Source organism: Coenobita brevimanus, chromosome 80 (assembly GCF_032717465.1).
Source record: "Coenobita brevimanus isolate Jiangsu-jjx chromosome 80, ASM3271746v2, whole genome shotgun sequence".
NCBI classification, from domain to species: Eukaryota; Metazoa; Arthropoda; class Malacostraca; order Decapoda; family Coenobitidae; genus Coenobita; species Coenobita brevimanus.
The window spans coordinates 14462230-14485842 of record NC_137033.1 but is presented as its reverse complement, the minus strand read 5'-3'; the positions used below and the strand labels follow the sequence as shown (position 1 = coordinate 14485842).

General features: G+C 41.7%; 1 protein-coding gene across 1 annotated transcript in view; it reads right to left on the bottom strand.

Moving 5' to 3' along the window:
• LOC145409270 (uncharacterized) overlaps window positions 1–23613 on the bottom strand; it is a 145457-nt gene that overhangs the window by 41908 nt on the left and 79936 nt on the right. Inside the window, exons 5-9 of the mRNA XM_080279750.1 lie at window positions 18893–19007; window positions 7052–7247; window positions 5460–5621; window positions 1751–3685; window positions 242–391 (exon numbers count right to left, since the gene is read on the bottom strand). Of these exons, the coding sequence (XP_080135876.1) occupies window positions 242–391; window positions 1751–3685; window positions 5460–5621; window positions 7052–7247; window positions 18893–19007 (2558 nt within the window). The remainder of the gene's footprint in view (window positions 1–241; window positions 392–1750; window positions 3686–5459; window positions 5622–7051; window positions 7248–18892; window positions 19008–23613) is intronic.

Below are 23613 nucleotides of genomic sequence, written 5' to 3'. Positions count from 1 at the left end.
TAGTTACTAAAAGAATGTCACCGAGATTGTATAATTACCAGGAAAAACTCAGAAAAACAAATCGCGTGAAACTACATGATGCCAGCTAGAATTTGTCCTGTCTATTCTTCCCTCTATAGACGTGATTAAAAAATACCTTCACCACTGACGTCAGATATATCACTCAGGTAGACTGACGTATTAAGGATGATGGTGATGATGGGTCCTATAATGGCGCTCGACATCCACCTTCACCACTCACCTCAGGAATATTGTCGAGGTAGACGGACGAGCCATAGTAGTCGTAGAAGCTGTCCCCCTCCGTCAAGTTACCGTCCACCTGCAATGCCTCCAGATCAATCCTGTCCTGGTAGCTGCTCCCGGCCAGCTGAGATGCGGGTAAGACGGAGGCCTGAGAAGTGTAATTTCAGGTGTCATAGGAGGCTTGGTAACATCTGTACCTTAGCGATTTATTTTTCATTTCCCAAGCTAACACTGTATTTTAGTTGTTGATCTACGTTAATGTCGACAGATTTTGCATGACGCTACACCTTTTACTCTAACTTGGCCTGAAATTGCCCTCTCTACACCATGACTGAGGTGTTGTAAGGATGAATTACCACGAAACTATGGTGCTAGTCAGGAAGAAGTGCTAGGTAAAAGATATAAAGTATTATTGTCTTTTTATGCCACTGAGCTACGTGAAATAAGCTGCCAGGTTAGTGTGAAAAGGGTATGGTATTCAAGAGGATACTGAAGTAAAATGTGCAGAGTAAATCACTAAGGAACAGGCATAACGAATACTCCAAAGCTGTTTATGATACGATCCATAGTTTCAACCCATTTACCCTGAAGAGGTCTTGGTGATGTATTGAACCGAATATTTTTGTAGATTAAGGCCCGTATTTAAGAAAACTCCCTAACACCTTTCCCTAAGCGATTTACTTTGCTTATTTAAGAAAGCTCCCTAACACCTTTCCCTAAGAGATTTACTTTGCTTATTAAACTATGTTCTGTATTATATGAATCCTTCCAATATGGTCATACTCTACATAAATAGTGTGCAAAAGTACTGTAACCAGCCATATTCAAAAATAAATCTCTAAGGGAGAAGTGCTAGGGAGCTTCTTTAACTGACGAGAAAATTGTTCTAAGTGTCCTGTCTTTAGAAAATTCGTAAGAGTTGATTTAGGTAGATAATGAGATACATGAAAAGAGAACCACAAATTTTACCCATAACTTTTCCCAACACCCATTTCAGGTTGATGACTCTGGTGACTTTGTATTTACAGTAGATTAGTAGATTATTTACAGTAGATTACAATAGATTTGTAGTAGAAGTGTTTGGTAGGTCAATGAGTGAAGATTAAAGTGTAAACAGGCAGTCTTAATTTCAGCTTAACTCCTTCACTGTGACAATGTAATTTTCATTTCGTTCTTGCTGCCTCCAGACGATTTTCCTCAATTTAGGAGGGACTTTTTGAACTGGAGGGTTAGACGACCTCCAAATTTCCCCTTCATTAATACTGTAGACGTCCTTCCTAAGATAAATAAAGCGTCTGGAAGTAGCAAGAAAAAACAAGGAAACAATACGGCATAGCCTTAAAAATTTGCTGTAATGATCATGATGATGAGGAGGAAGAAGACGAAGAAGAAGACGACGACGATGAAGAAGAAGAAGAAGAAGAAGAAGAAGGAAGAGGAGGAGGAGGAGAAAAAGAAGAAGAAGAAGAAGATGATGATGATGATGATGATGATGATGATGCAGTACCTGGTTGCTGTAGTACCCTGCTTGGTCTGGCAGGCGTGGAGGAGGTCTCGTCGCGTCACTGGCGGGAGGTTGTTGGGGAGAGGGATTTTTTGATGCGGTTTGTGAGTTCAGTGCTTGTGAGGCTGTTATTGGGGTTTGTGAGCCTGGGATTTGTGGGTTTGATGGTGGTGATTGTGGGTCTGTCGATGTCTGAGCGTCCGATGGTGGTGTTTGTGAGTTTGATGGTGGCATTTGTGAAACTCCTTGGGTTTGTGATGATTGTGAAGTTACTGACAACTGTGAACCTGTTGCCGACGATTGCGAAGTTGCTGACCACTCTGAGCCAGTTAGAGTGTGTGAATCTGCTGGTGACTGTGAGGTTGTTGCTGACTGTGAAGGTTCCGTGGTAGGGGAAGATTCAGTGGTGTCCGCAGAAAGTTCAGAGGTGGTACTCAGCACAGTGGATGATGTCATTTGGCTTGCGGTGGACGAGGCTGTTGATTCCCATGTGCTATTTTCCTGAGGCAGCAGAGAGGGTTCCTCAGTGGTGGTGGTGGTGGTGGTGGAGGAGTAATACTGAGTCAGCATGTCCCTGATATTGGGGTATTGATCGTCAGGGTCCTCGGCTGTCGTGTTCAAGGACTCACCAGGCAGATCTAATCGAAGCAGTACGTTCTGTTCTCCCTCACTCTCGGACACCTCATTTCCGGAACTATCTGTTATACTTTCCGGGATGCTCTCCCTGTTCTCTAGGACTTGAAGGAGGGTGGTGGGCCCATCGTAAGGACTAATTGTTACCTGTGTTGTGGCAGGTACGTCATTCAGATCAGTAGTTGTCGCGGAAAGCCTTTCAATAGGAATAATATCGTAAGGGCTCTGAGGATCTCCAGGGTCGCGGATATCGAGAGTGAGCAAGTTTTCATTGTTAGTAATATCGCTTATACTAGCCTGTTCCGGCGTGCCCTGCAAGACTGTGGAGGGAAAAGGTTCAAACCACACCGTAGACGGTGTTGCATTTCCATCTAATTGTGTGGTGTCAGCAGCTGATGGGTCTTCTGTGATTAGTGGTGGGTATGCTATGGGGGTGAAGTAAGTTGCTGGGGAGTTCTCAGCATCACCCGGACGCTGTGATTCAATCGATGTCTTCGTGGGACCAGTATCGGAGCTCACAGATGACTGCGAATGTTCTTGAAGTACCTCATTGGCGAAATCCACGAAGGTGTCATGGAAAGGTGTGGTGGGTGCGTCCTCAGCCGTCGTGTCTGTGAGTCCAGCAACGTCTGTGAGTCCTGTCGTGTCCACAACATTAAAGGAATTCTTAGTCGTTGTGATGGAAGCTGATGGTCGTGGCGGGTAGTCGCTACTGTACGACTGTGCATAGAGGTCAGTGAGGGACAAGAGAAGAGGATCCTCATTTACGTTTTGGAGTTTTTGGACTCCTAGGTTCAGATGAGAATCGGCATAGCTCAGATCTCCTCCACTACTCCCTTGACCAGGTGCCCCGTAGGTTTCTGAGTTAGTGATGTCATTGTCTGTTGGAACCTCAGTATTCGCCGTAACAGCATCGGGGCTGGAGTGGTAATCACCGGTTGGCTCGCTGTCGGTGTTAGTTATAGCCCATCCCTCGTTCATCTCTTCGGCAGAACTCCAGCTGGGAAGGCGACTGTTCCACCTCGTACTGGATTCTGTTGTGGCTGACTCCTCACCTAAACTGCCAGGATATTTAGTCATCTCCCCACCAGAGAAGCTGGTTACGGTTGCAAGTAATTCTGTATCTTGGGCTGTAGTGATGGGAGGAAGAGTGGTCTGAGGAGGTGAGAAGGTGGAGAGAAATTGCCACTGCGTCGATATATGGCTGGGGAGGCTTCCTAAGAGGTTGTGTAGGATGGTCTCAGGGATGTCGATGGACTCCCCTGATTGGTCTGACGAGTTCTGGGCCACCTCAGACGACACCATCTGGGGGAGACACGAGGAAGATAAAATCAGTAAGTTTGTGCCAATTCAACAAAATGGATGAGAGAGAAGTGCAGGAAACAGCTTACGTTGTGACATTACGAGTGAAAGATAAGCAATCCAAAAGTAGGTGGATTGATTTTTAGTGGAAAGTAAAGTGGATGGAAGAGAAACGAAGGAAAAAGCTTAAGTTGTGACTTCATGAGTCGTAAGCTTTAGTAACTTTGCCTAATCTGTATACATGAAAACGTCTAATCTACTAATGTATTTTAATTAAAAGCAAATATTGATGATCTAAGACATGTTATCAAATCAACTTTTACTTTCTTGGAGCTAATGATATTTTGTAGGTTTATATAGGCTTATTTGTGTGAGCTTATGTTAATCAAGGCACCATCTAACCCCTCCGAAAAAAAAAAGTCTCTCCAAACCTTTAAAAACCATCTGCAAATTGGAATAATAAACTTTAAGATGCGTCAACGGAGTGAAGAGGTTGAGCGAAAGGTGTATTTGGCATCTTTCCCTCTCTTCTGAATAGACACAATCTCCAAAAAGTACCTATTCTCCCTTCCTTACACTGAGAAATAGTGGACGAAGTGCTTGGAAATAATGTCCCTTGACGTTTCATGAATGTGTATACCTGCTCTTTATGTCAGTACTGCATAAAAATGAGAGGGCACTATATACAGCATGTGAAGTATACCATTCATTCAGAAATAAGTGCTCAAGTAAAACCAGGGACCTCCAAAACACCCACTGTGAAATCGTCAATCACCTAAATTCAGATACTTTAGGGGAAGTGTACTCTGTAACATGATATGAAGGTTGTATCCTTTTTACTTTAACTTGGCTCAGAGTTTGGTCCTTGTGCACCTTATTTCATGTGGTTCATCGGCAAAAAAAAAAAAAAAAAAAAGACTATTCATAGGCGTTACATCCTTTCCACAGCACTTCTTCGTGGCTAGCATTATATTCTATTGTTAACCCATTATGATAACTCGACATTCAAGCTTGACAGATGACAATTTTAGGGCGTGACATTAAAAACAGTATAGCCATATGGAATTCCCTTAAGTGTTCCATGGGTGATTGCGAGAGGTATTTGGATGTACATTTGCCTTCTCAGTTTTGTTCATGCGGCTTTAAGAATCAAAATAACATGAAACAAAACCCAAAGGACTTAAGGGTTTAGTTTTGTGATCAGCTGGGTGGAAACTAATCGCAACCTTCCACTGAATTTAACAAGGCTTTCCGCTTCACAGCTCTCAGTTAATAAAGGAAGGTAACACCCCACCGCATTGATGATCAAAGAATTAATTATCTTTGAGCATGTAATTGATTTTTGACCTCGTTTCTGCCCCTCTTGTGCTAATTAGATATCAAAGAGTGCAGCAGCTGAATAATAAAGTCACTGGTTCCCTGATGACGTTCATAGGGTCATGTTTTCTCTGCATATAAGGTAGCTCACCAATTACTGTAGTTTCATTATCATCTGAATGTGTTTGGCATGAACTGTTTTCACTGTTGTTTTGTAATAATAAGTTAAAGTACTTGAAAGTGTGTGTGTGTGTGTGTGTGTGTGTGTGTGTGTGTGTGTGTGTGTGTGTGTGTGTGTGTGTGTACTGTTCTGAACATCCATTATTCAGTTCAAGAATTTATCTCGAATTGACGGGGTCTAGGTCTGTGTAACTTTGCAACTCTCCTAGTCAAGGAAGTAAAAAAAAAAGTAAAACAAAAATGCAAAAGAGAATAAAATAAATAAGCAGTAAAACCTCACCTGTTGTACGGTGGCCACTACTCCCTGTACATTGCCTTGCGGACGTGAAGGTAGTGAGTTCATTCCAACAGCGTCCAGTTTGCTGACGACTGCTGAGGGGGAGTAGAAGTAGTTGCTCCCATCGTCCCCTTCCTTACACAGCCTGGGCACCAGCAACATATCCTGGAAAATAGTCAAGTTTGTAGTCAAATTACGTGTTGTTTAGATTTTCCTGAAGCCTCCAGACGACTAGGTAGAGCTAGCTGAGTCTCCCATCTCTCTCACTGCCTTACCTACAGGCGGGCATCAGAAACACGCCAGGAACTATCTGAAGGTTGTAATCAGAGCATGTTTTGTTTTGTTTATTGTGGCTGCTTCCAAATGATTCATTAGTCGTAGTGCCCCCTACCTCCCTCACTCCCTTACCTAGAGCGGGCACCAACAGGTCATGGAAGAGAGCCAAGTATTCGTTGTGTGTTAGGGATGCCTGCAATTTAGAGACGATGTACAAAACTTGTTTACCTCTTAAGCTGTACGTTTGCATTCTCCATTTCTCTGTTCTTGTAGCAGTTCTTATGATTTGAGATTTCTGTGTCAAAACTTCTGTGAAAATTATGCTCACTGTGTAAAGCGTATCGTAATGAAATTCTAATCACCAAGCATTCACTACGAGTATTTTCCATCATCCTTATGCCAGTGCTATTCCTCTACTGTAAACAGAGCAATCACTCCACAAATATGAAAGATAGTTGGCTGAATGTTCACAAAACACGCGAATGACTTAACACCTACCACGAGTAAAGCACAAAATTAGGTGAAGTCTGAAGAGTGAACAGTACCTACGCTGAAATATACTTATCTTGTCTACTAAGAACCGGTTCCCGATTGCTGGTGATGAGATAAACTGTTTTGAGGATAGGGGTCACTATATAATTTTTTCTTATTCTTTAATGTTGTTTTTATTACTGAGCTTTTGAATGTGTTGTTAGCCTCTTTATTTTCTGACATTATTTTGAAGGACTACTGTAAAGCTGAGTTGTAAGAATATGAAGGACTAAGACAAACGCTGATTAAATGTACTAATAAACAGTTGTATGGAATATAGTCTATGAAAATGTTCCTCAGTCTGGGGTGACAGGAGGGAGACGGGGCTTAAATGCCGAGATATACTGGGGTCGATAGAGAGTAATGGGCCGCTCAACACTCCACCAATTACTCACATTAAACCCTATATTCCGATGACAAATAATGTCTCTAGTTTAAAAAGTCTCTAAAAAGCTTAATAAAACTGCCTGGAAGTAGCAAGAATAAAATGAAAAATACGTCATCGGACTGAAGAGGCTATAAAGACTAGATAATGAGGGGAAATCCGAAATAAGATATGAGGGGAAAGTAATAAAACTGGATAATAAGGCGAAAAATATATTATTGTGGGAAGAAGAACGATAAGAAACAAGATAATGAGAACAACGATATAAACTAGATAATAAGGGAAATAATAACAACAATAATAATAAAAAAAAAAAACACCATCGAAAAAGGCAGGAAAAAAATGAAAGGGACCAGACATCACCAAAATCACCAAATCATCCTCCATTTCCATCCAACCTCACCTGGACTTCCTGAAGAGACAAAACTTTCTTCTGCAAGTCTCCGCTTCGGCCGTAAACATAGAACTGGAAGGTTTTATCGCCGTCAGGAATGATGGGCCGAAACGCTTGGTGCTCGTCCTTGTCCCCTGGTCGCCATGGTGACAGGGACGCTCGAGGAAGCTGTTGTTGTTCTAGCCCAGGCGACAGAGAAGGCGACCTGGGGAAGGATTTGTGAAGGTTCTCAGACAACTAGCTATTACAATGAACTGTTCTTCATAATAGTGTAATCATCACCATCATCATCATCATTATCATCATCACCAACATCATCATTATCATCATCATCACATCATCATCATCATCAGCAGCAGCATGAAGGTCAATTTCCCACTTAAGGATGGGGTGGGGCAGTATCCAGGAACAAGGAAAAAGATGTTCCTAAATCTGGAGAACTATCAACAACTTGACCAATAAAATAACATATCATTCAAGTCCGCGGAGTTCTAGCTTACTGGCACACACACACACACACACACACACACACACACACACACACACACACACACACACACACACAACTAACAGGCTACGAGTACATCAATAATTCTATCCTGGGAGGAAGATAATGTGTGATGATACCTTGAAGTGAGGGCAAAGAAATAGCAAAAATTGGAAGAACGCAAAAATAAATAAGATGCCTAAGAAATATGGTGTAGAAGGATGAAAAGAGAATGCTTAACCTCAAAATGCAAAAAGCTGAGGCAGAAAAGAAAGAAGGAAAATGGAAACCGAACTTTCGATCCACAAAAAGATAATAAAAATGAAACAGATGAAGATGGCATTTAGAACTGGGATAAAAAGAGTAGTTTTCCCTGACCAACAGCAGGCCATTTCATTTTCATCATTCACTGTGTCTTTGCTGTCTCCAAAATGACATCCGCATTACAGAAGAAAAAGAAAAAAGATAAATGACACTGAATATACAATATAAAAAAAGGACAAAAAGAATAGAGAAAAATGAGACACTGGATTTACAATATTAACTCTACCCCAATTGAATCTTTCATTTCATGATATTCATTTGAAGTTGATAGAATCGTCGTGTAATAAGTAAAATAAAGTAAAATCCCCAGTACAGGGGAAGGAAAATACTCTCAAGCTGAGTAAATTCATCTGGTTTCAGCTGGAGTGGACTACTAGAGCTATCCTGATCAAATAGGAGTTAATAGTGACAGTATTAGCCCTCTAAGATTCTTATGACCAACTCCCAGCTGAGTAACACCATGTGGCGATTGATTAAAAAGAATACTAGCGCTGTTTTGACCATATAATAGCTACTGTCTTTAATCCCTTTGGTTGAACTGCTCCTTTTCGAGCTGAATAAGATCTTCCGGAACCCACTAGAATAAGATGTTGTTCTATCTGCCACACACCTTCCTTTATAACCGGTCACAAACACCTACTGACCATAATTTGTACATGGTAACTAATGGTCATTCAGAACTGTTGTGATTATACTACTGGAATTGGCATTCCCTTTGACTGTGGGCTGCAGTTGTCCTTCTACGTTGCACCGACCTCTCTCCGGAGGATAAGGAGAGATATGAAGGACGTTTGTATAGCTAGGAATCAGAGCCACATGGTCATACCAGTGCCACCGCATGAAGGCGTCTCTCTCCAACACCAGTGAAAGGATTACGGATTGCAAATGCAGAATTTAATTAAAATAGACATTCAGATGCATATAAATATTCGGCCGAGTTTTCCAGTCTCCACTGAAGCCGAGAGACCGTCGCTTTTCATACGATTGCGAAATATCGAAAGTTAATATTGAAACTGTCAGTCGCAAAACAGTCAAAAAGTTGTCGGTGAATGTGATAAAAGTTCAAGACAGCCAGATATTACCAACCATTCCTCTCCTTGCCTCTTCTCTCCTTCCAACCCTTCCTCCTTCCCTCCTTCCCTCCCCTTCCTTACTCCTCCTCTCCCTTCTCTTCTCACCTCCCCTCTTCTCTTCCGCTTCCCTCCTTCCCTCTGATTCTTTACTCCTTTCTTCCCTTCTATTCTTACCTCTCCTCACTTATCTTGCTTCCAGCCACCTAACTTACTCTATCTCTCCTTTCATCTTTTTACCTTCCTTATCTTAGTTCTTCTCTCTCTTCCTCTGTTCTCCCACCCTACCGCGCACTCACCTCTCTAATTCATCTCCTCATCTCCCTATGGTTCTCGCTTTCCCCGCCACCTATCCAACTACAACTTCTTTCTCTCTTTACCTCCCGTTCCCTTTACCAACTCCATTCCTCTCTTCCCCCTCCCCCTCCTTTCCATACCCTCCGTCTCCCTCCCCCCCACCTTCTATCTTCCTCCCATGAACCTTCACGCTTTCATTTCTCATCTCTTTTCCTCTCTTTCCCTCCTTCCCCTCATCCTTTGTTGCTTTTGGCTTTCTTTCCCTCATTCACTGTCCACTCACATTCTTCCCTCACCCTCCTTGCCTTCCTCTCTCCCATCTTTTGTTGCTCGCCATCCCCTTCCTCTCCCTCCTTAATCTTTCCTCCCCCACTCTCTTCTCCACTCTCACTCCTACCTTCCTTTCGTCACCTTTCATCTCTCTTTTAGTTTCTCCTCAAGTCTTTCTACCTCACACTTTTTCTCCCTCACTTCGTCCTTCCTTCTCCATGTACCCTCCCTCCCTCACTCCTTCCAGTACCCAATACTCGCCCCTTTCTTTGAAGGATTATTGGTGTGTGTGTGTGAGACAAACAGACAGACAGACAGACAGACAGAGACACACACACAGTCAGATACACTGACAGAGAGACAGGCAGACAGACAAACAGACAGACTGACAGACAGGCAAACTAACTGGAAACGGACGATCGAACAGACGGACAGACAGTCAGACACACGGACAGGCGGACGAATGAACAGACAGACAGAGAGACATACAGAGAAACAGACAAAGATTGGTAAGAGAAATGGAAAAAGAAACCATTGAGATAGAGCCACAGGGAAGAGTGGTAGAGGAAGTGAGACAGTCGTAGAAAAAGAGAGAGAGAGAGAGAGAGAGAGAGAGAGAGAGAGAGACAGACAGACAGACAGACAGACAGACAGACAGACAGACAGACAGACAGACAGACAGACAGACAGACAGACAGACGTTAAAACAGTCAGTCGTAAAAAAGAGACAGACGTAGAAAAGGAGAGTAGGAGAGAGAGAGAGAGAGAGAGAGAGAGAGAGAGAGAGAGAGAGAGAGACAGACAGACAGACAGACAGACAGACAGAGACAGAGACAGAGACAGAGAGAGTTGTCGAAAAAGAGAAGGTCGTAGAGAAAAAGAGTCGTAGAGAACGAGAGACAGACGCAGAAAAAGAGAGGCGTAGAGAAAGAGATTGTGGCCAAGAAATACTAAAGCTAAGGAAGAAGGGAAGAACGTGATGGTGGAAAAGAATGAGAGGGAGAGAAGGTGAAAGAAAAAGTCGTGGAAGATAAAAGCTAGAGAGAGAGAGAGAGAGAGAGAAAGAAAGAGAGAGAGAGAGAGAGAGAGAGATTTAGCTACCGAGAAAGAAAGGAGAGGGAGGACATTTTTACGACGCAGTGATAGAAATAAAAGGAGAGATATCCTTCTGGAGAATGGGAGAAGAAAGTGAGTAAAATTGCCGCGCGCGCGCGCGCGCGCGCGCGCGAGAGAGAGAGAGAGAGAGAGAGAGAGAGAGAGAGAGAGAGAGAGGGAGAGGGAGAGAGAGAGAGAGAGAGAAGTCAGTGTCCCTTCGTCTGGTGTGGCCGGGATCAAGGCAATTTGGCTTGTGGAGAGCAAAAATACCAAGATCGCTTTTTTCCAGGATACGAGGAATGGAAGGAAAGCAGGGAAAAGGAAGAATAAGGCAAAGCGTGATAGAGAAAGATGACGGAAACGAATGACTCAAAGAAAAAAAACAAACCGCAAAAACAGATTAAAAAGAGATCTATAGAAATAAAAAGAGGAGTCAAAGAATGAAAAAAAAGAATAAGGAAAAGAGAAAGAAGCTAGGGAACGGGAAAAGAAGGAGTAAGGTGTATATGTAATTTTTTTGTAGTTAAAAAAAAAAAAAATTTATAAAAAACTATTTTAGGTATGAATCTGATGAATACATTTTTAGTTGACTGAGTTCAGTGGATCCAGAACCTGATAATTAATAAATACATAAATAAAAAAAACTGGATTAGCGTTTTTTTTCTTCATATTTCGAAGACTAACGCAATTAAAAGACAAGAAAAAAAGGGGAGGGGGGGAATGAAAGTGCTGTTTTTCCAAAGTTCCGGGAAAGGCAGCTAAATATAATACAAAGGGACTTCTAATTAGATTGCTATTTTAGGACGCAAGAGAAGCATTAGCAGTGAAAATCCACTCAGTGAAAGAAGATTCTAAAAATACAAATATGTTTTTCCATGTCTCATTCCAAACATTCAAGTGAGCTGTATAAATAAAAATAAAAATCTGCAAGTGAAGGTGAACAACAGCCGAACCCTACAATGGGTCTAAAGGTTGACGCTTGGCCTTTGTCCTGTGACTTTGACCTTCGATCGACTTTTCTTAAACTCGAATTGCTTCATTCTTGTCTGATCTTCAACCCAGCCACCTGATTTAGTCCAGATCAGATCAGAATTATTTGAGTCAGGGTCGTTCTGTGACTATCACCTTAAACCTATTGCTCTCGAAATCGTCTCTTCGGTTTACCTTCAGGCATTCCATAACGTTTGGCCTAAATCGAATGAAAACTGTCAGAATATAGGGTTGATAATTTAAGTTTGTCTTGTGATATTTTCCTTTCACTAACCCTCCATCCTATCCTTCCCCCAAACCCTGCCACCAAGTTTTATCTAAACTGGATACAAACTGCAGAAGCTGATCTTGTCATATGGCCATCAGCTTGGACCTCTTATTTCCCAAAACAACTGATCAACTTCTTGGCTTACCCTGAACCGTTCCATCAAATTTGTTCTATATCATATTACTACAGTTTTATTTAGTTTATACACAACGACATGCAACTGTCCAACCTTGCCTTATGACCTTGGCCTTGTACTAATAGCTTTCAAAGTCTAATCACTTCATCCTTGGCTTACCCTTCACCATTCAATCAGGATTGGTGTATATCAGATAAAAGTTGTTTAAGTTGAATTATTTTTGTGTCCTTGACCTTTGACCTTTTGTTTTCAGAAGCACGAGATCAGCCCTTTCACAGAATCTCACCCATCTACAGAGTTTTAGAATTTATTCAGAATTCTGTAAGCTAATTTCTTCTCTCTCTCTCTCTCTCTCTCTCTCTCTCTCTCTCTCTCTCTCTCTCTCTCTCTCTCTCTCTCTCTCTCACACACACACACACACACATCAACAAACTTCCGAAATCTCCAAAATCTTGCTAACAGACAGACAAAAAGACAAACAGAAGACCAATCAGACAACCAACCTAACCCCACACCTGACTCACTCTACGCACGCGGGTGTAACGAGGTGGACGTGAATACACCTCCCAGTCAGCTACACGGCCACTCGCACCCTGATTCCCCCAAGTCATGCGTCTCCCTGGCCCTATCACCTTCCCCATCTTGCCAACCTGGCGTCGGGAATCTTAAGGAAGAGGAGTGGTCTTGGCTATCTCTGGACGTAACTCAGGCCAGAAATACGGGAAAGCAACAGTAAATAAACAAGTAAACATATAAACAAATAAATAAATAAATAAATAAACAAATACACCGTGACTATAGTGACGTTTATCTTGGTTTTATTTTTGTTACTTCCAGATGATTAAATTAAGCTTCATTTTTTTTTTTTTTTTTAAGGAAGAGTAGAATTAGCTTTCATTGACTCCTTCACTATGAGAGATACTTCCTAATCGCCTGATCGTAGTCTCACTAAGATGAAAAACACGCCATTGCAGTGAGGGGAACAAGGGCTCAAACAACCATGTACCTTTCTGTCACCTTGTTAAACTACTCCAGTCATCAGTGGCTTAGTAAAAATTGACAACAAATGCCAAATTTGTCCTCTTGTGGTCGGGAGTACTTTACTGTGTTATTCAAGTTAGCTCCATACGGTTCTGTTTAGTGAGGAGTCGGTCATACGAGGCTGAGTTTTTTAATAGATGACTCAAGACACATTGCTTCATTTAAAAGTATCTTCTCAGGGATAGCTCAAGCAAGTGATAAAATAATTAAGACATGTTAAATTTTTGCAAATTTTGCAAATATATAATCTAGTACGTTTCAATATTCATTCTTTCCATCAGTTTAACTATCTGTCTACTTAGTTATCTATGCATGCATCTATCTCTCTATCTATCTGTCTGTCTATCTATCTATCTATCTATCTGTTTGAGAATTAGTATCTAAGGCTCATTAACTGAAGAAGAAAGGAACTTCAGTATGTCTTTATAATGCAGTAAAAATGTTAAGCTTATCATCATTACCTCCTTTAACGAGGGCTGAAGAAAATATGTAAAAATATATAGCGCTGCAGATTTTCATTAAAATTACTGAACGCTCCCAGAGAGAGGCTGGGGAAGATGAGCCAAGGCGGAAGATTATAACACGACGCCAAGAATTCCAGACACTACTCCCTGGCTCCTAGAACTCACTCTCAGCTGAATTAAATCGTCTCATACAAGATACATCTCTTCTTAGCATAAAAAAGGTAGTGTGGGAGTAACAAGAACAAAACATAAAAAGACCCATCACTCACAACAGGACCTACGCACCTCACAGTCTTTCATCTATCAGTCCCCCTGCAAGCGACCACCTCCCCCTCTCACTATCCCCTGTATATTCCCTTTATTTCTAGGTCGTTCTCTCCCAATATCTCGTTGATCTCATATCTACATAGTCTGTTAACCTCTTCAGTGCTGCGACATTTTACTTTAATTTCAGTACTGTCCAACGATTTCATTCAACTTAGGAGAGCTCCCTAGTGCTGACAGAGCCAGTGAAAGCTCTATTTAACTCCTCTAGTTTGAAATGTCTCGCTTAAATCAGGTAGAATAGTCTAGTATAATTGGTTTATTTTCATCTGACAAAAATCTCCAACCTTTTTCAGCTTAGTTGATGGCCAGATGGAAGGAGAGAGGAATGTTGATTTGACTAGTAAAAAAGAAGACTCACCCATAACCCATGACTATAGTTCGTCGAATTTCATGCAACCATAATTTAGTACTTAGGTTGCAGGGAAGGCCAATCATAGTAGCAAAATATAGTAAAATGACTGCACCAAAGACGTATCGTCCATAAATCGATCCTATACATCACACAGCGAACCATTTACCTCCATTCCCTGTCCAGCCGTATTTTTCTGTCATTCCTCTTTGTTCAGGTCTTTCCCACCCAAATTTTTCCATTGACGTCCCTTCTACACGCTCTCTTTGGTATCCTTTCAACCAAAAACATAGCTTTCAGAAGTCGACCATCCAAATCTACTCTCCTTTCTTTCTAAGTCATCCCAACATTTTTTTTGTACTGACCTCTCTTCTACACACTACCTTTTACACACTCTTTGTTAACCTCTCAGCCAGTATCACAGTACAAACAGAGATATACCTGTCAGCCAACCAGCCGTCTATATATTTCTCTTTTTCTTGGTCATGCGCCCATTAAATTTTCCAACTTTTCATAAACACTCTCTCTCTCTCTCTCTCTCTCTCTCTCTCTCTCTCTCTCTCTCTCTCTCTCTCTCTCTCAATCTTTATTAACCTGTCATTCAAAACCGTGTTCCTCGCAAGACCATCTCCCTCACTTTGTATCAGATTGTTAATCTATTCCCCTGCAAACATAACTTCCCAAACACACTTGACGTCAACGACCCTGTACAACCCCAGTGTCTCTATGCAGTCTTTCCTCAGGTCTGTGAAGCCTCTCTTTTACAGTATGACAGATTTGGTTTAGTCATAACTCTGGCTGTAACATCCTTTGGCTTTAATCCTGACAGTCTTGGTTCTTCTTCTTTATAATTCATGTAGACGTATTTTCTGGAGGGAATTATAGATCAAGAAGTGCACTGGCTGTAACGAAGCATGTCAGATTGATCATAGTAAGATCAGGGAATCGACCGTCTGCCCTGCAAAATCTCAGTGCGTCACGTAACCACTGAGACAGAGTCCATTATTTGATTAAAAGGCTTCGGGAGCTTTTATAAATAAATGTAGATTATTTTATCATTTTATTTTGTTTATATTTCTTCGTTCGGCAGCACCACGTTTGCTTAGGTCTTGATGGTTTGATCTCATTATTTCGACATATTATGTGGCATAGAGATATAGTTCTTACTGATATCACAGGTAATGCAAGTCTCATCTTTTTTTTTTTTTGGGGGGGGGGGCTGCAGTAATCCATGTAGATGAAGAGATTTTTTTCCCCTGCTCTCGCTATGAGTATATCCTCAAGCTAGCTCCGAACGAAAAAGAGTTTGTTTTTCAACTATAATAATATCCATTAATGTAATATGTACTAGACAAGAGAGAATATATTTTTCAATCTCCAGGCTACATCAAGCCGTAATAATGACGTTTACAAAATACACAATTCGTTTTTATTGTATACCAAGGGAGCGTTTCAAAAAATCACAATATTTTAATACGACTGTTACTGTAAACTGCCTGAAATTTAAGTCTCAGTTATATAAGCCGCAATGAAACTTTAAATGGGCAAATACTTCTGCGATTACCTGTGTACAAAATTCCTAAAAAAGGACATTTAAAAGGCAAAGTGGAACTAAGACATATTGTAAATATCCAAAAAACTCATATATTTTTGTGACAGATGGATAGAGCATCATTTTCTCTCTTTCATTCTTTATACCCCCAGCTCAGCGACTCGTGATACGCCTGCTCGAATAACCTGTAACTTCTTGCTCGTAAAGGTGTATATTTTGTCATGGTTAGATCACATGGAAAGGCTGATTATGTGTGTGTGTGTGTGTGTGTGTGTGTGTGTGTGTGTGTGTGTGTGTGTGTGTGTGTGTGTGTGTGTGTGTGAGAGAGAGAGAGAGAGAGAGAGAGAGAGAGAGAGAGAATGTTTTGTGTGAAAAGGTGAATAGGTCAATGAGTTCAAGTCGATTATAGAGCTTCAGACATAGGGGGATCGAAAGTCTTTCTGGGAATAGGCAAGAAAGACGTTTGTATAACCAGGCGTTGGAGCCACCCTGTTATATTGGTGCCACAACATGAAGGCGTGAAGGCGGAATGTGAATCAGTAAAATAGGCATTCTTTCTCCAATTAGCAGTGAGACCTACGCGACTTTATAATTTAATGTCTCGGTCAGGCTTCACTGTCAATAAAACCTTAGAATCGACGTTAAGGAAGAAATAGAGGTCCGTATCCATACTGTTATACGAGACATCATAAGACCTCTTTCCTAATGACTAACTTTTTCCAATATTCTTTTCGTATCCTCTGTTTTGCTAGTGATTCAAATTAGGTCATTTAGAGGAAGATATAAAAACATGCAAGGCAATTCAAAGGAGTAGTATACAAAATTTATCGTTCATGAACAGATTCCTTAAAGTCTCCTATGTCAGCAAGCAGAAGGATCAGAGCAATATGTAAGTAATTTTGTGGAGTCATGTACTTAATTATTTCGTAGTGTGGTACTTTACTGAAATTTATACAGCCCTGGTTTTCCCCTTTATCTATCGTGGGACTTTCGGTGGGATATTTATAAATTTTTGTGTGTGTGTGCGTATAATACTTTTCTCTTTCCCTGTATCTTATTTATGTCCTCTTGATATCGAAACATATCCGACCGAGGATGTAGGGGTATATAGCATTGTTTCCTTCCTTCCAGGGCGGAGTACATTATGAAAATTGTACCTATCATTGTTTACCTTCCGCCTTTTCCTAATCCTGGCCACATCTGCATATATAAAAAACGGAGGTACTGGGGAGAGAGAGAGAGAGAGAGAGAGAGAGAGAGAGGGAGAAGTATTTTTAAGAGATCCGTACAGAATGGCATTTCCCTCCTCTTTCCATAATTGATGACCAGGGGAGAGACGTATGTAGTAGTGTTCTTTTCTTTCTTTCTTTTTTTGTTTTTTTCCTTTTTTTCTCACTGTGACCATACTCGCAGTGAACCACGGGAGGTGCTGGGCATTAGCATACAAAGTGCTTATTGGCAATCGATGAGAGGGTCGAAACAGGCATCCCTCTCCTTTTCAACGAGGTGGGTTATTCTCCTCCCGCCCTTTTATATACATCGCAGTGTCAGTTTCCAGCCTCGAGCGCCATACCTGGAGAGAGAGAGAGAGAGAGAGAGAGAGAGAGAGAGAGAGAGAGAGAGAGAGAGAGAGAGAGAGAGAGAGAGAGAGAGAGAAACAGATTGTGTCAAAGGAAGATATTGAGAGTTTGTTGTTCACTGTTGTTTTGTTTTTCCATTTTTTTTTTTTTTTACTAGCGTCTGAGTTTTTAAAAACACATTTGCTTGTTTTGTACTCGTTTGCTTTTTTGTTACTTATTGTTTTTCCTTTCGTATGATTTTTTTTTATTGTTTGATTTTATACTATTGTGGTATTTGGAGCGTCCACCATCCACTCACTCGATGTAGTGCTGCAAGGTACGTCTATATTAAAACTGTATACATAAAACACAATAGAATACTAAAGAGTAATAGGCAAAGTATATCACAAGGAACAGGTACCATGAAATTTTCCTAGGGTGCTACTAAGATGTAAAATTCAGAATAAATCACTAAGGAAGAGGTGCGACAATAGCACACGCAGTACAGCTATAAAACCTACCACGAACTTTTTCATTTTCCAATCAAGCTGTTGAGGCGTAATAAGAAAAAATAAATCGCCAAGGAAGAGGTGCTACGAAGCTTCCTATAGCATATGGAACAGCTATAAAATCTACTAGAGAACTATTTTATTTTCCAGACGTGTTCCCTGACGCGAAGAAATAGCTTTCCTGTTCCAGTGATCTTTTGAACATAAAGACTCCCAGACTTATCCTTTTACCTCCATCCTCCGTGTTTTACAGCTCGACATAAAACACCCACACACTCGCCCACCTACCCACACACACACACACACACACACACACACACACACACACACACACACACACACACACACACAGATCAATACTACTTTTTCCACTGTCCACATCGACAAGTTAGGCACAGGTGAAGGGGCTTTCAAACTTGCACAAAAACTATAGAGGGCTCACTACGGCTCAGGCAAGACTTTTGTGTGGGCGATGGGGAATGGTGTGGTAGGAGGGGTGGGAAGTGGTAAGGATGAAGGGGTGTGAGGTGAGGCAGAGGGTAAGGCAGCAGATGGTGAAACATTGAAGAAGTAGGGAGACTGTAGGTGGGGAAATGCTGGTGCAGAGATTGGAAGGCAAAAGGTGGAGAAACGTAGGTGAAGAGGTAGGAGTGGGTGAGGAGAAGGCAAGGCAGACTGTGATAAAGCAACAGAAGCAGGACAAGTTGAAGATGGAAAGGTGGCAGGTGGAGAAACAACGATGGTGAGGCAGGAAGTGGTGAGGAAGATTGTGGTGAACCAAGAAAAGGTAAAAGGTGAAAGTGAGGCAGAGTGTTACGTAGTAAATGGAGAAAAGATGGTGACGCAGGAAGGGTGGGAGGTGAGGCACGGGGTAAGGTAGTAGGTGGAAACACGTTGATAATAAAGTATAAGGATGGGATAAGAGATAAGAACAAGGAAAGGAGACACAAGATGAGCCAGAAGTGGTGAGTAAGAGAATGATGCAGAAGGAGAGAGGATGGAAGTCGGGCAAGAGGGGGCTGAGACAGGGGAGGGGCCGATTGAGGCAGGAGAGGGTGAACCTAGAGTGGGGTGAGGCAGGACACGAACCTGGAGTAAGAACAGAGACATACCTGACTGATGAAGTGGAGGAGATGGCTTGACTGTGGTGTGTCGTGTCTGCCTTTACCAACACCAGCAGGAGAGGCAGAAGCACCGGACTCTGCACCAGCCACCCCATAGTGCGGCCTGAGGAAAAAAAGGATAGAAAACAATCATCAGCGCAATCATTATCATTTTCATTATCAGTTATCATCACACCAACATCAAATAAAATCATTTTAATTTCATAGCTTTTATCATCATCATCATCATTATCATCATCTCTCCATATCCTTCCTTCTTTTTCTCCTGTTCCAGTCTTCACCATCTCTCCCTCCTTCCCTCATATCTGCCTCTACTCCCTTTCTCTCCCCCCTCCATCTCTATAACTCCTTGACTCAGCCCTTATTTCTCCCTCTCCTTCTCTCCCTCCCTTTTTCCTCTCCCCCTTTCCCCTCCTCCTTCCTTTCCCTTACTTCCCTGTGCCTTCCTTCTCCTCGTCTCTCTCTCACCACCTCCTTCCTTCTCTCCCTTTCCCCCCCTCCCACCTTTCCCTTCTCTCTAATCTCTCTCTCTCTCTCTCTCTCTCTCTCTCTCTCTCTCTCTCTCTCTCTCCCCTCCACCTCAAGAAGTCCCTGACCCTTCCCGGAGCAAGGTGGGTAATTTTCTCTCCAATTTTCTCCCATTTCTGAGGGAATTATAAGACGGGTTACCGATTGCCCCCATTAGCCCGTCCTGTCACTGATCCACCTCTGGCCGGGATTGAGAGAGAGAGAGAGAGAGAGAGAGAGAGAGAGAGAGAGAGAGAGAGAGAGAGACGTGAACTCAGTGGACTACCAGCTTAAGTTGCCCTTCTGCAGTCCACCATCCTCACTTCGGGGGATAGGGAAGTAACTGAGGGACATTTGTATAACCAGGCAGTGAAGCCGTTCAGTCCTATCTGTGCCACCACATGAAGGCGTCTCTCTTCAGCACCTTCATTTCAAGAACTTAGATTACTTGACTTTGACGACGAGATTAGCCTCTTTACTACGATGACACCTTAATATTTGTTCTTGCTAACCTCAGACGATTTTATTCAGCTTCGGAAAGACTTCTCGTGCTGAAGGTGTTAGTTAAGGAAGCTCCATAATGCCTCTTCCTTAGCGAATTATTTTGCTTATTTCACCTTACTGTCCTCTTCTGTGTCACATAAATCCTTTCAGTATCTCCATACTCTGCATAAATAACACACAAGGGGATAGTAACCTCCCATATCCAAAAATAAATCGCTAAGAAAGAGGTATTAGGAAGCTTCTTTAACCGACGAGAATACCAGCCAATATCTAACCCCTCCAGTTCGAAAATTCTCTCGGAAGCAGAAAAAAAAATCATTTGGAGAAAGTACAAAATAAATGAATAAATAAACACAAAAGTCGTCCTGGGATTGAAGGGATTAACTGTACTGAAAACCAAGTACCATTTTTTTTTTTTCGGAGACTTACGGTGGGAAAAGGGATGGAAGAGGAGTAAAACTGGAAGCAAAAAAGACAATATACGATGCAACCTCGGTGAAAGAATCGCGAGGTTCGAGTAACATTAAGGACTGGCAGACACGAGAGGAAGGAGAGAAAGGGAGAGACAACAGGGATAGAAGGAGGGAAGGGGAGGAAAGCTGCTGATGGAGGAGGAAGGAAGGAGAGAAAGGGAGAGACAGCAGGGGAACGGAGGGAAGGAAATGGAGGGAAGAGGAGGGAAGCAGCTGATGGATGAGGAAGGAAGTCGTTAAGGGAGAAGTCTATGCCTTGGGAGCGGAAAACGATGGAGTATTGGACGAGGCACACTGGACAGGCCCGGTGAAAGACAGGAGGGAGAAAGTGTGAAAGAAAAGAGAAGAGGAAGAAGGAAAAGGGGGGAAAAGGGAACAAAACATGACAGAAAAACAATAGGGAATAATAAAAGATGGGAAAGCGGGAGTGGATATTTGTAAAAGTACTGATAAAAAAATGAAGAAAAGAAAGTAACGACAGTAAGAAAACAGAAACTCGAGGGGAAAAAAAAGCTAAAATAACAGTCTAAAAGAAGGAAAGAAATGAGATGAGAGACTGTAAAAAAAGAAAAAGAAGAAAGCATATGACAGCTACAAAGAACAAGAGACGAATGGAATAGAAAAAAATGTCAGAAAAAAAGGGAGAACTGGAATAAACCAATTGGAAGGAGGGAAGAGAGGGTGTGAGATAAAAGAAAAAATAGAAAAGGTCATGGATCAAGTGTAATAAAAGGGCAGAGGAGGGAGGGAGCCAGAGAAGAAAAATAAAAGAGTGAGTACTGAGGGATAACAAATGGGAAAAGAGGGGAGAGGATGTGTGAGGAAAGAGAAAAATGTGAGTACTAAAGAATACCAGATGGAAGAGAAAGAGAGAGAGAGAGAGAGAGAGAAGAGAGAGAGAGAGAGAGAACAGCTACAGCGAGTATTAAATATAGTTCTCATATTCTCCACCAGTCATAAAAATCTAAATAAAGATGTGGAAGTTCAGGATATATGGATCTCCCTGCCGTATTCATTAACGCGGGGGGTGTGATGGCGAAAGTAAGTTCCTCATTTCTGATTATCATTTGTGCAACACCTGTGGCTTATAAAGTCAACCTGAAATCCAAATTCATTCATAATCACGTCCAACAGATATCATCATAAAAACATACGGGCTTACATATATAGTCGTGAACTCGGTTTTAAAAATACGATTGTTAGATATTGTAATATATCTGAATCTCCTATCACAGGTTCTCTCTCTCTCTCTCTCTCTCTCTCTCTCTCTCTCTCCGCAGCAAATTTACTTCCAGGGCAAGTAAACCAATTCTAATATTCTCTTTCAAGTCACAAAAATCAATATCAGCATTATTACAGTTGAAAAATATCTCGATCTAAGTTTTCATTTTTGGCCCGTACCACAGTTGCCTACTTTTTCCGAAACCCAAACACATTCGTATTTACGATTCGACAAAATGATCCTTACGTTATCTTTCAGGCTCTGCTTCGGGTAAACAAACTTAATGCCAGCAGTACACAAGAATTATGATCGTATTTCCAACATCTATCACTGTTTCCTACATTTTCGTTGAGTCTCAGGTTCCTTCTTTTCTTTTTCTTTTTCTTTTTTTTTGAACCAGTTAGACAGTCCTCATATACCTCTTCAGTTTTAATTCTAGATAAAGAAATCTACAACTATTTTCTATTTTCACATCTCAGAAGAAAATCTCGAACTTAAAATATATTCCTACATTCTTATCAGCTCCTCCTACACTCTCAGTCCCGGTCGCTTTCATTCTTCGGAACCAGCCGGAAAATTTTATCAGAGTCGATTTTCCACTTGCATCCTCGTGAGCAGGTGTCGGGTGTAATATGCACAGCTGAGCCAAGCAGGCTTTACAGACAAGAATATCAAAGACAGAGAGTTCACAGGAAAGGAATATTTACTTACTATCCTCTTCCTTTGTGATTTACTGTCGGATGTTGCTGGTTTAGGTCCTTTTGTACGTTATTTTACGCAGAATGTTGCGATACTGGAAGGATTCATGTACCAGAATAGAAGAGTAAGGTGTAATAAGCGAAATATATTGCTTAGGAAAAGGTGTCGAGGAGCTTCCTTAACCTACGAGAGTACGGGCCTTTGTGTGAAAGGCCTTATCTACCTTCATTGCGGCTACGATCAGCATTGTACAGGGTGGTCCATTTATTACGCTTCTCTTTCACTTCTGACAATTTTTCGTGTGTCGCGGGAACAGTTCAGTCAGCGTTATCCGTGTCTACCCTGCATTAATAAGCCATCTCCTACCCGCAGTGTCGCACCCACACTCACATCAGCAGACTGAGCCGTCGTCGCAACGCATAAAATACCACCAAATGAGTTTCCAGTATAGCGCTAACTACGAAGCATCCTATATTGACCTTACTCTTAGCTGCCAGAATATGATTTTGCATAGTGGATAAAGCTGATTAATTATTCTTTAGTTTTTTTTCTTGATTTTTCTTTCCGACAATTTATTCGTTCGCATTTCTCTTGATTTTTTGTTACTGACATGCAGCTTTACTAAAAAAAAAAAAAAACAAAAAAAAATACGCACAACCCAGATCATGTGGTCCAAAGAAACATGGGAATGAAATCAATTTGTTAAGCCAAAATCGGCACCTCGAACTCAAGACGAGAGAGAGACAGAGACAGAGACAGAGACAGAGAGACAGATAGCAGACAGATAGACAGACAGACAGACAGACAGACACACACACACACACACACACACACACACACACACACACACACACACACACACACACACACACACACACACACCACCCAAAGCATAACACCCACTCCAGCTTCCGAGGTCGCGGGTGTAATGAAAAAAATCTCCGTTAATACTGTCACGCTTGTACTGCGCGAAATAGCCTTAGAAGGGTGTAGTGCTGACTGTCGTGCCTCAGGAATTGGTCTATTTATTGTATTTTCGAAGTCCATCTGTTTATCTACTGCCAGGCGCCTTATTCCTGTATGGGGTGTCCACAAACAAATCGTCTCCACGTCTGCTACAAACTCCTGACTCTGCTTTGTAAAATAAGTCCATTTTGATATTTTGTCAGTTCGTCTCTCACGTCCAGATGAAATGAGCAGCCTTATAAATAGGGTGGGATGGGCTGGGATTGTAGTGGATGGTGGGGCACGACGGGGAATGCCTATCCTATGAAGATGGGTGCTGTAAGCCGGTCGATAGTTAT